Source organism: Marmota marmota, unplaced genomic scaffold, assembly GCF_001458135.2.
Source record: "Marmota marmota marmota unplaced genomic scaffold, marMar, whole genome shotgun sequence".
Lineage (NCBI taxonomy): Eukaryota > Metazoa > Chordata > Mammalia > Rodentia > Sciuridae > Marmota > Marmota marmota.
The window spans coordinates 12,068,187-12,080,901 of record NW_025999998.1 but is presented as its reverse complement, the minus strand read 5'-3'; the positions used below and the strand labels follow the sequence as shown (position 1 = coordinate 12,080,901).

At 38.9% G+C, this 12,715-nt stretch overlaps 1 protein-coding gene across 4 annotated transcripts in view; it reads right to left on the bottom strand.

Annotated features, from left to right (window-relative positions):
* Cfap95 (cilia and flagella associated protein 95) overlaps positions 1-12,715 on the bottom strand; it is a 106,572-nt gene that overhangs the window by 80,114 nt on the left and 13,743 nt on the right. For all 4 annotated transcript variants that reach the window (XM_048806873.1, XM_015492839.2, XM_048806874.1 and 1 more), the window contains exon 2: positions 1,686-1,794. In XM_048806873.1, coding sequence (XP_048662830.1) covers positions 1,686-1,794 — 109 coding nt within the window. The remainder of the gene's footprint in view (positions 1-1,685; positions 1,795-12,715) is intronic.

Genomic DNA, 12,715 nt, shown 5'->3' with positions numbered 1-12,715 from the left:
GGGGAGGGAGGGGGAGAGGGAAGGGGAGGAAGAAGAAACAGGGATTGAAGAACCCCAGCCTTTCAGTCTCGTGTCAGTTAGCTTTCCCTTTCTGTAACAATATACCTGAGAAAAAATTAAAAGGAGAAAAATTTTGTTTTGGCTCACAATTTCAGAGATTTCAGTCCCTGGTCACTCAGCCCTGTTACTTTGGGCCCAAGGCAAAGCAGAATATCACAGTGGGAAGTGTATGACAGAGAAAAGCAGTTCACCTCATAGCAGCCCAGCAGGATAGCAAAAGAAGAGAAAGAAGGAGGATTGCAAGTTCAAACCCAACCTCAGCAAAGGCGAGGCACTAAGCAACTCAGTGAGACCCTGTCTCTAAATATTATACAAAAAAATAGGTCTGGGGATGTGGTTCAGTGGTTGAGTGCCCCTGAGTACAAGCCCCAATACCCTCCCCCCAAAAAAAAGAAAGGACCAGAGTCCCAATATACTTTTCAAGCCATGCCTCTAGTAACCTACTTCCTCCAATAAGTTTCACCTCCTTAAGTTTCTACCACCTCCCACTAGTACCACCAGCTGGGGACCAAACACATGAACTCTCTAGGGGGCATTTAAGATCCATCCCATAACAGTTTTGTTGTAGGGACAAATGAGGCAAGTTCAAGGCACCGAAGATAGCAGGAAAGAGTTTTATTTAGCTGCAGCCAGGCTCAAAGGGCACAGCTTTTGCTGTAATCAATTAATTCCCTGAACCCCAAGTTCAGGTAGTTTCAGAGTTTTATACCCAGCATGTAAGGGAAGGGGTTCTAAAGTCACAGTCTGCAGAAGTTCACATAAAAGCAGCTTTTTTCTTTTACTATTTTGGACAAGTTAACCCTTCAAGGACAACACCTGAGAAGGGGAGAGCTTCTTCTCCCCTTTTCCTCCCCCTGCCAGCTGTTACCATGGAGCCTAACTGATAACTTATCTTAAAAATGTAGACATCTCTGTGAAACCCAGCTCAAGGCCAGAGGCCTTGTTTGCACATTTTTACAAACTACTATACTGGATATGTTTGTGAAAAACTAGTAAGGGGTGTCCAGCACCTGGAGTGCTGGTATCTTCCCAGCCAGTGGCCAAGTAAGTCAGGGCAACATGAAATTAGGAAGTTTATCTACATTGAACTCTTTTGCAGAGACTCTTTTGCTGACAGTCCTAAAGTCAGCCATGGTGAAGATTTCTGGAGAAGCCCAGTTAAGACTTTTCTGTGGAGAAAGGGGGTGCCACTTCAGTTTCTCTCTGCTTCCTGACTCAAAAGGTGACTGCTTGACCTAACATATACTCCCAACCTCATCACAGGTCCAAATCAATGGATTTACCTGATTTTAATCTTAAAACCTCCAGAACCATAAGCCAAATAAACCTCTTTACTTCATACATAGCCTGTGTCAGGTACTTCATCATAGTGACAGAAAAGTAACTAATATAGTCAGGCACTATTTTAAGTACTTTACTTATTTCATTTAATTCCCCCAAACCTTATGAATTAGGTGCATCTGTATAGGTAATTTTGCTGAAGCACAGTGTCTAAGTCACCAACCTAAGCTGCTAATCTTGTTGATTAGAGGTAACGCTAAAAAAAAAATATTCCTTCCCTTATATTTTCATGTTTCACTATGAGAAAGATACAAGACTTAAAGAAATTAGCAGCAACTACTTACTGGAGGTTCCTCAGTTCCAAATCGACAATATGTTGAAGCACACAGCCTTTTTATTTTATCAGGACCCTCTATATCATAATCTTTGGGAAAAGCTTCTCTGTCATGTTGCCTTAAGAAAAAAAAAAATTAGGAGTCCATTAAAGGATAAGTCTTATTTATCATGCATTGCACTAAAATTTTTTTAAGTTATCCAGTGAAATTTTACCATATTTGTGGCATAATTTTAATTGCAAATTTATTGAATTTGTGACAAATAAAGTATTTTCCATCTCTTTTCAAGTAATGCTGAGGCTACTTCCAAAAAGCAACTTAGCATATGTGATAAAACTAATAATATCGAAAAAGCACTACTTATCCAACACAGTAATTATTCAGCAACTCAAATGAACTGAATCTTATTTAATAATGTAGATTAGTTACCGACAGTAAATTCTAAAATAAGACATGGTAATATCTTGGAGAGGCAACTTGCCACTTTAGAAATTCTTTCTACCATGAATTTTAATTATATTTTTTCCAAAATGAGATAGCAAAGTATCTTCTCATATTGATTTATAACCCTTGCTCCTTGCTTCTAAAGAACATCTAGAGAAAGCTGACAATTAAACATAAGCAAAAAAGAAAAATAATAATCTTAAAATGTACGTGTACATGGAAGAGAGGAAAAAATATTCCAAACATCTTGACCAAAAGAGCTGCTAGGAATAATGAAAAAGGAGGAACTTGGGATAATGAATGAAAAGGAGGTGTGTCCTGGCTGCCACTAGAAATTGCTATTTTCATAAAACTTTGTTAGGTAAAATAAAGGAAGCTAAGACCAAGCCTCCCGCTGAAGGGGCCCTATTGCTCTGTGTAGTTTTATGTCTGTAATTCGAGCTACTGGGGAAGCTGAGGCAGGACGATATCAAGTTCAAGGACAGCCTCAGCAATTTAGTGACATCCTGTCTAAAAATAGAGGGGTGGGGAGGGAAAGGCCTGGGGATGTAGCTCAGGAGGGCACCCTTCGGTTCAATCCCAAGGCAGAGGGGCTTCTATTAAGGCATATATGATTAGAAATGTTTAAGAGACACCAAGAATTCATCCATCCACCAATTTGTTCATTCAGCAAATATTTTTAAGGATCTACATTGCTACGGTTTGTTTATCTTTTCCAAAATTCGAATTGGAATCTGATAGTCACCGTGGCACACTGGGAGGTAAGTCCTCATGAAGAGGGATTAATGCTTCTCTCCTAGCAGTGAGTGAATTCTCAACCTCAAGGGACTGGATTAGTTTCCTAGAGAGCAAACTGATGTAAAGGCAAAGCTGCCTTTGGAGTTTTTCCTCTCAATTCCCTTCTGCTTTTATGCTGTTATGCAGCATGAGACCAATGCCAATGCATTCACTTGATCTTGGACTCCCAGCCTCCAGAACTATGAGTTAAACAGACTTCTTTCCTTTATAAATTACCCAGTCATGGATATTCCGTTACAGCAACAGAAAATGAACTAAGATACCACAACTTGCCTGATATTTTGCGTAGTGCAGGGGATGTAACAGGAGCAAACCTGACGGAGTCCCTACCTTCAGTTACTTACAGTCTGGTCAGAAGCAGAGGCAATGAAATAAGAAAAGTCTACAATGTGGTGAGTGTGGAAGCACCCAGCACCCAAGTCATGAGACTCTCATCCCATGCTCTTTGGGTCCTGAGCTCTCAACTCATTCCTGCCTTGGCTCCCACCTCAGCATGAGAGCAGAGTACTGCCATGGAACCCACAGCCCGGAGGCCCGAGGTGGCACAGCAGGCAGAGTGCCAGCACGGGAGCCTTCTTCTATCCTCTTATTTGAGCATCAGATTGCAAACGCTAAAAGGTTTTGAGTAACCTAACAACATTTTATGAGAACTAACAGGGAGCTTTCACTTAAGTCCTTAGTGAAGAGTTCTGAACATCAACAACCAAAAGTGGTAGAATGAAGAGTCATGGATCTGAGTCATTGCTAAGCCAGGTCCTAGCTGTGTGACCTTAGGAAGGTCACTTAACTTTTCCATGTTTTCATTTTCACATTTGTAAAATGATTACAAGAAAAATAACAATATCTTTTCACTTTTTAATAAGAATTAAAATTTTAAAATAAAGGAAAAAGTCCTTATATGCTATGAAGCATTATGAATATCTGGTGTCTAGTGAATACTAACCAGGCTTCAAAATCTAGTACCCAACAATTACAACTTTATTTTTTCCATAAGTGAACTTAATTTCTTTTCCAAGCTCTTATTGGGCCAGATGGACAAACCTTGATCTTGGTCAATTCAGGATTTCTTCCATCTCTGTGTGGTGCTGTGACACCAAAAACCCCATCTTTGTTGTCACTGATTCTCCCCACCTACATCTGAGGACGTATCCTCTGCCTTCCTGGTCTCCCATTAGGGATTCATTCATGAGATGGAACATTTTGTCATATATCTGTTAGCCATGTATATGTCTTCTTTTGAGAAATTCTGTTTAGATCTATTACCCATTTTCTAAATCAGACTATTTGTTTCTTTGTTATTGAGTTTTTTTAAAGCTCTTTTTATACTCTGGATAGTAACCTTTCTTAGAGGTTTAGTTGGCAAGTATTTTCTCCCATTTTATGGGTTGTCTCATCATCTGTTTGTTTCCATTGCTGTGTAGAAGCTTTTTAGTTTGGTGTAATCCTATTTGTCTACATTTGCTTCTGTTTCCTGTGTTTTTGGAGTCTTGTCAAAAAAAAAAAAAATCTTTGTCCATTTCAATGTCCTGAAATGTTTCCCCTGTTTTCTTCTAGAAGTTTCTTGTGTTACATTTAAATGTTAAATCCATTTTGAGTTGACTTTTGCCACTGGTGAGTGATAGGGGTCTAGTATCGTTCTTCTGCATGTGGATATCCAGTTTTCCCTTACTGAAAAGACTGTTCTTTCTCATCTCCTTTCTCATTTTTAATGCTTCTAGTAATTCTCTAAATTGAAGTTCACAATACATTAAGAGGTTGAAACCATAGTTTGAAAAATATTGCTCTAGACCAGTGGTTCTCAGTTGAGTTTGGGATGGGGATCTATTTGTACCCATACCCTCCATGGACCTCAAGCAATAAAGACATTTGTTAACATTTGTAGAAATTTTCAGTTGTAGCATCTGAATTGGGTGGCTTTCTACCAGCATCTAGTAAGTAGCTGCCAATGATACTGCTAAGCATCCTAAAATGCCCAGGCAGCGACCCACAACACACACATAGCTAGCTCCAGGTGCCAATGGTGCTGAGGTTGAGAAAGCTCTGGAGAATAGTGGCACCTCAGACACTTGAATCACTGGTTCCCAAACCTGAGTGCTTCACCAAGCAGCCAAACTTCCCCCTAAAATGGGTGGGACCAATATAAGGCTGCCAACTTTTTGTTTTGACAAGAATATTCAAAATAAACTAATCACCTGTATCCTTTAATAAAAAGATCTGTAATGCCAAAATGTCAGTAAAAACAATCCCACCGTCCTTCAAATTGAATAAATCTAGCAATATGAAAAACGTGCTACATTGTCATCACAGCTGGTTTATCACTTTGGATTAGTCAAAAGGTCCTCATTGACTACCACTGGTCAAGTCCACAGTGTTTTGCAGATGTTAATTCATCCTGATATGAACTTGACAGGAGCTGGTCAGAATTTGTTCAAGGCCAAAGATGCTTGGATATAGGTATTCTGTGCTGCTTACTGAGGAAGCATGGTGTCTTAGAGGTCTGGTGGTAGGTACAGGGTCTCATTCTAGCTGGAAGGAGGGCCTTTGGGGTTTCTTGTCTATAGCACCAAAATTTTTCTTGAGAAACAGGCTTGCTTCTGTTGACAGTCTTTTTCTATCAAAGCCCAGAGCAGAATGAGATGGCTTTTTCTTAAGATAAATCCTCACCCAAGATTTCCTGAAAGGCCAGTGGATGAAACTTGTTTTCTCTAACCTTCTATGAGAGAAAGAGTATGATCATTCTTTTTTTTTTTTTTAGTTATTGGCGGACACAACATCTTTGTTTGTATGTGGTGCTGAGGATCGAACCCGGGTCGCACACATGCCAGGCGAGCGTGCTACCGCTTGAGCCACATCCCCAGCCCCGTATGATCATTCTTTAAACAGAGTTTATGAGAGTCCATTGTTTTGAATTAGCTCTCTGCACCAAGCCCCAGCAGACCAGGCCAATCTAAAATGGACTCACTTGTGCTTAACACTACATGATGCAACTGAACTTTGAAATGTCCAGATTTCCGAAAACACAGGAGGACTCCAAGTCCACCCAAGTCAGCATTACATGGGAGTCCCCTTTGTCTAAACCCCATAAGGAAAGTAACTTTTGAAATGATTCATCTGCTTTTTTATTCTGTTTTTGCTTTCTTCAACTCTTTTCTGCCTAGAAAAACAATTCTCTGCTCAGCTCAATGGAACAGTTATTCTACCTCCTAGAAAGATATTGAGAAAGATATTGCCTGATTCTAGAATTACAAATAAAAGCCAATTCGACCTTTAAACTGAATCTATTATAATTTTGTGTTTTAACATTATTCATAGAATTAGGAATGTGGAACAAGGTGATGGGAGAGAATCCAAGCTTCAAACTGCATAAAATGGAATCTGAAATTCTGACCCTATTGTTGAAATGCTAATTGGAACAATTTAAAGAGAGTTATATACAGTAGACACCAATAGGACAAAGACCAGCACAAGCCTGTCTCATTCTGGACAAACACCCAACCTAACGGGTAGTAAATCACTTCCAGGCCCCAAACCTGCATTCTTCTGGACCCTCCAGACCTTCATTTTCCTGTCTCCACCTGGGGCCAAACATGGTATAGTCCCAAGCTGTGACTTCAAGGGAATCTGCTGAACTGGTCTCTGGAGCTTTTTAGAAGCTTGGGTTTTCTTCCAGGAGAGGTGGGTTCTGGATATATCCTCTTGAATATAGGTATCGCCAGATGGGCAAGTGAGTTGCAGGACTGAACAAACTCAATTCCAAAGCTATATGCCAACAGGACCTATACCTCCCCTCAGGCTAACACAGGCCAGACAGGCTCAGCTCCCTGGTGGAGGATATGGTGGGGTTAGTTCATAGGATTCTCCTCAATGTAAAAGGACCCCTCTATGGTTTTTGTTGTCCCATGTCTCTGTGGGAGAAGTGGAGTTGAGGTATGCTAGACCCACATCTTTATTACTACCCCATCTTTTACACTGTGTTATAATTATCTATTAACACATCCTCCTCCTCTCTAGACTGATAGCTTCTTAGACAGAGAAATGATTTTTTTATTCATCTTATGATCTCAGTGACTAGCATAGTCTAACACATTGTAAATGTTCATTAAATTTTTCTTGATTGATTGAATATTTTTACATTTTTTTTTTTGCTGTCACCTTAGTATAAATACTGAAAGCAAGGGTTTTAAATGTGTCATAAAAACAAAGAGTATCCTGGGCCAGTCTGCAAAAGCACACATAAAGAGGGAGTGGTTGTGCAAAGGGAGAAGCTGGTTTTCTGCAATACCAACCTGTCTCCAGAGGAATCATAAATTGACTAGCTGATTGGGAAAATTCTCAATATACATATGCATCACACTGGTTACAAGGGATTTGAATCTCATCAATATCTGACACGAGAAAAATGAAAATCTGAGCCAGATTCTAGTTTCTGGTTACTTAACAAGAGACAAATTTTCTTTGCAGATTTCAAAGATGTTAAAAATGTTTAGTCAAGACTCCAGATGGCAGAATATATTAACTTTAAATCTTAGAATTATTAATGTGGTGCACAACCAGGCTGTCAGCTATTGTATTTTCTGATGTAAATGTGGCACAAATGAGAAGAGAAAGATAACTTCTCTATTAGGTTTTATAATCATCTGCTATCTAAAACTGTAAAAGAAAATTACCCTTGAGATTCAGCTACATTCCCTGACACATTAGAAGAATAAAACCAATAGAAGCAAAGGCTGCAAAGAAATGTTTAACAATCCTCTTTAAAGATTTCCCAGGCAAAAGATTTACATGCCAAAGTAGTTGTTGCTTGATGGCATATTCATCAAACTGGCAAAGGAAGACTTTTAGATATATTTGCAGAGTCATAAAGAAAATCTTATGTTCTTGGGAGAAATAGTGTCGTTTTCAACTTTTGAAAAGGGACTTTGTTTTTCAATGTGTCTCATGCTGTATGTGATTTGTGAATCTATACCCCAAAGCCACAGAACTTAAAGGTTAAACTTCACTCAAAAGAAAAACATTTTACAAAGATAGATAAATTATTTTCTTCACTCAATGTATATTAAGCAGCATGTAAATAAAACCTATCAACTTATTATGAATTTTCTGTTATGGAAAATCTTCAAAAATGGTAGCCCCTATGGAGAATATTGGGAAGAAACTAAAGGAACACATCAGTTGGAGACATTGTCAACCTTAACAGCTAAGTAAATGCCAGTCTGATTAACTGCCAAATACGTGATTTGAAAGCAGCTGAAGGGACATGTATCAAGAAGGGTGATAATATAATTGATTTCCACCTGGAACACTTTAAAAGAGAAATAAAATACTAAGTCCACCAGGAGTGTCACAGTCAGAATTATCCTGGTCAACAAGGATAAAGACATTCTGTCCCCTATGTTGAGACAACTGGATCTAAATTACCTTCAAATTCTAGGACACTTATTATGGTTTCTTAGATCTACCCTTCCAAAAACAGTTTACATCACACTCTGGGTAGTGGGGCTGGGGTTGTGACTCAGTGATAGAGCATTTGCCTAGCATGCGTGAGATGCTGGGTTCGTTTCCCAACACCACATTAAAAAAAAAAAAAGCTAAGCAAAATAAAGATATTATGTTCATCTACAACTAAAAATATTTTTTAAAAACACTTGGTGGCGAAAGAGTGGAACTAAATGGAACTATTATGGAACTTCCATAATCACTATAGTCAAAGAACACTTTGGTAGTAGAGCTGGCTTGGAGAGACACGGAAATCAAGTGCCCCTCCCTGCAGCAAACCAAAAGCAAACAAACACCTAATTACCTATGGAAGCTCCTATCTCTATAGTTTTACTATCACTCCCAGAATAACATTAAAAGATTATGCTATGTGAGCTTAATTGCCATTTAAATGCACATTTCTGTGAGTCTATGAACCATGCATATTGAGTAAATAACACAAGGTTATATGGTCTAAGAGCAATTAATTTTATTTATATTAGAAACAAACTTTCTTCATAGATAGAATCTAGACTTACAACACTCATTACAAACACATCTACATGCATATTTTTTCCCTTTTCTTCTAAGAAATCATGCAAAAGCAGTAAAATAAATGGAAAAACTAAAAATAAACTAAATTTTTGACAAAATGAGAAGTTAAAACCCCAGATTATAACACATGCAAGGGCTACTAAATGCAGCGAGGGTCCAGTTAAAGCCAAGATGAAAGAGGCTATGGTGAGAAGTACCAGTGATGGAGTCCAGAGGCTCCATCTCTGGGAGTGCTAACCAAATCACCCGTGGTTATGCAGGTAAATTCTTTCACCAAAAACAATTTTAAAAAATGCTAGACAAAATATATTCATTAATGGTTCCAACACATTAAAAGCATTTAAGAGTTGAAAATTTAAAAAAAAAGTTGAAAATCCAGTGGAGAATTTCCAGGACAATTTTTGAATGAAATTCTATAACCAGAGGGATAAGCAGAACTTCAAAGCACCAGACCTGCTCATGTCTGCAGGGCATTTGCCAACATTTTTCATGGGCAATTGCTGCAGGGCTAGAAGTTCTTGATTTGAAAGTTAGAGACATAAAAGTCTCCCAGAGTTTACCCTAGAAGGGTAATTTTACAAATCTTCTGCATGTGACAGATGTTGATCAATACAATTTCTCCTGGGAATACAGAAGGCTAAATTCTCAGTCCTTTTACATGGTAGGACCACTCAACTAGTTCTGGCCCCCAAAAAGTTGAGTAGAAACTATATGCCCCATTTTGGGGGTAAGACTGTGAAAGCTCTTGTGCAATGCTCGACTCTTTTCTTCTGTCAGAGTAAGAGAATTTCTAGATGATTATTTTAGCCTGCTTTTTTGCTTCTCTAACAGAATACCACAGATTGAATAATTTATAAAGAAATGTATTGGTCAACAGTAAATATAGAGAAAAGGCTACAAAGATTGTGCAGTCTGATATCAAGGTGCTGGTGTTTGATGAGGGCCTTTTTTGCTGTGTCATAATGTATAAAAGAGCATCACATGAGAGGAAGAACAAACTTGCTTTATAACAAAGCCACTCTTGACATAATTAACTCACTCCCAAGATAATGACCATTCTTAGAGATGCCTCCTCCCATTACTATCTCAGTGGCAATCACATTTCAGCATGAGTTTTGGAGGGAACATTAAAACCATAGCAATGATAGGACTTCAATCAGCCTGAGTGCCAGAGGAATGCCTAACCCCTATTAAAAACTACACTGGACGTTATGTGAATAGGAAATAAACCTTTATGTGATAAGTAACTGAGTTTGGGGGATTATTTGTTATCAAAAATTCAGCCTAGCCCAGGATAGCAAAGAAATTTATACCAGAAGCAGAACAGGTACTGCTATAACAAAAATATAAAATATATGGCATTGCCCAAAAGCTGGACAGAAGAAAATAAATTAGAAAAGTCTGGAAACATTTAAACACTCTATCAAATACCTTGAGTCATAGAACTGACTCAACTTGATGAACTTCTCAAAAATACAGAAAAATGAAAATACTACTTATAAGAATCCATAGAATATAGTTAAAGCAGTAGCCAAGGAAAATTTCAAAGCTGTAAGTATTTATATCATGCTAAAATCGAACAAAGGAAAATAAGTAAACATCAAATTCACAAACATAGAAAAAAACAAGCAAATCAATACCTTAAAATAAAGACAGAATTAAAAGAGTTAGAAAGCAAAAAAGGTAAAATCAAGAAATAAATGAGTAGGTAAATGGTATAAACTTGTATCTAATAAGTCAAGAAAAAGAGTGAAGACAAAAGAGAGGAATACAATAGCCATATAATATAATATTATCAAACAATAAAAGGAAATAAAATACTGATAAATGCTACAACATGAATAAACCTTGAAAATATCATGGTAAGTCACAAAACACCATATTTTGTATAATTGCATTTATATGAAATATGCAAAACAGACAAATATATAGAAACAAAATAGATTATCAGTCACCTAGGACTTTTAAGAGGTTTAGAAGTAAAAGCTAAGGGAAACAGAATTTACATGAGGTAATGAAAATATTCTAAAATTGATTATGATAAGGAGCCACAACTCTTGTGAATATACTAGAAGCCATTGAATTTTTCACTTGAAAAAGAAGTTTTTATGGTATGTAAATTATATCTTAATAAAGTTATTGCAAAAAATAGACAAATATAACCATTGAAGAAACCACAGAAGAAGATTTTAACACATCGAATGCTTCTTTCTATAAATATAACTTTGTGCAAATAAATTTGGAAAGTTAGATGACATAATAACTTTGTAAAAAAAATTTACCAAAACTTTCCCCAGTAGAGACAAAAAGTCTAAAAATAGATGATTTATGAGGAAGAAATAGAGTAAGTTATCAAAGAGCAAAGAATTGTTACCCAAGACAGTATTCAACCTAGATGGTTTATAGTGGAAGAAAAGTTTCAATTTGTGCCTAAATATCTAGGAGGACATTTGACATGCCTTGACAAGCTTATTTGTCAGAGTTGCAAGTCAGGAGCTGGGACAATGAGGAAGACCTATCCTGTGACATTCACCACACTGATTTTTGACGTGTCAACCAACTAAAGATAGCACACCCAATAACTTATATTAATTATAGAACTGTTTAATGTCAAGAAAAATCTCAAGTAAAAAACATGTAATCTGGCCAGAATATATTTTTCTAACAATTCACACAGCACATTTTTTGAGGTCTGGGTGGGAAGTCACAGTATCTTAACCTCTAGGAGATCACCTGCAATAGCCTGGTGGTTACTCTATTGGCATGCATCCCTGCAAGGAGAGCAAGAGCTCCAAATGCTCAGGATCTTTTATAATAATGAGTGGGGAAATCCCTTTCTGTGACTGAATAAATGATTAGGGATTTATTAGGGATGTTGTTGCTGTTCTCACCCTTACTATGAATAGATATATGAAAACTAGTTAATCCAGCTGGTTTGTAGCTCTGTGGTGATTGCTTGCTTAGCACATGTAAGGTACTGGGTTTAATCCTCAGCACCACATAAAAATAAATAAAATGGGAGACCAGAAGATGGCGGCGAGGGGAGTGCATTGCCCCCGTGTGCTGCTTCACTGTGTGGGAGTATGACAAGTCAGGACGGCTAAAGGCTGTCTTGTTAGGAATTTCCAGCAATAGTGGGGTGCTCCGGAACCTGGAGGAAGGATTTCCACCGCAGGAGGATCGGCTACGGGGACTCAAACGCGAGAGGTTTGTCGCACGGAGGGTAACACTGCTTATTCAGCAAATCACCCCGCGGCTAGAGTCTGCAGCGCGGGCTGGGAAACGAGGAGATAGCGACGCAGGGATACAGCGCTGCAGTTTCTGCCAGCCATGCAAGCACCGTACTCAGGGCTGAATTCTGGGTTCGAGACGGGGGAAGGAAGCGGTCCATCTCGGTTCTCCACACCGGTCAGACCACAGAGGAGGCCAGCGGCCACCATGTTGGAAAGCTGACGTCACCATCCCTGTTTTCGACTGACCGCAGCTCATTCAGCCATAGAACAGGTAATTTCAGGCTGCCATTCGCCTGTGGCTTGCAGACAGATTGCTCGGGCTCAGTGCCTGGGGGCTTCTTAGAGCCTGCTCCTATCGGAGCGAGCACCGAGCGCGGGGCGGCCGAGTTCCGGCTCCCGGAACCGCCCTGGCCCAGGGCTGGGGAGCCTGCGGAGGCTGCTTCTTGGAGCCTGCTCTTATCGCAGCATACACCGAGCACAGAGCGGCCGAGTTCCGGCTCCCGGATCTGCCCTGGCCCAGGGCCAGGAGCCCGC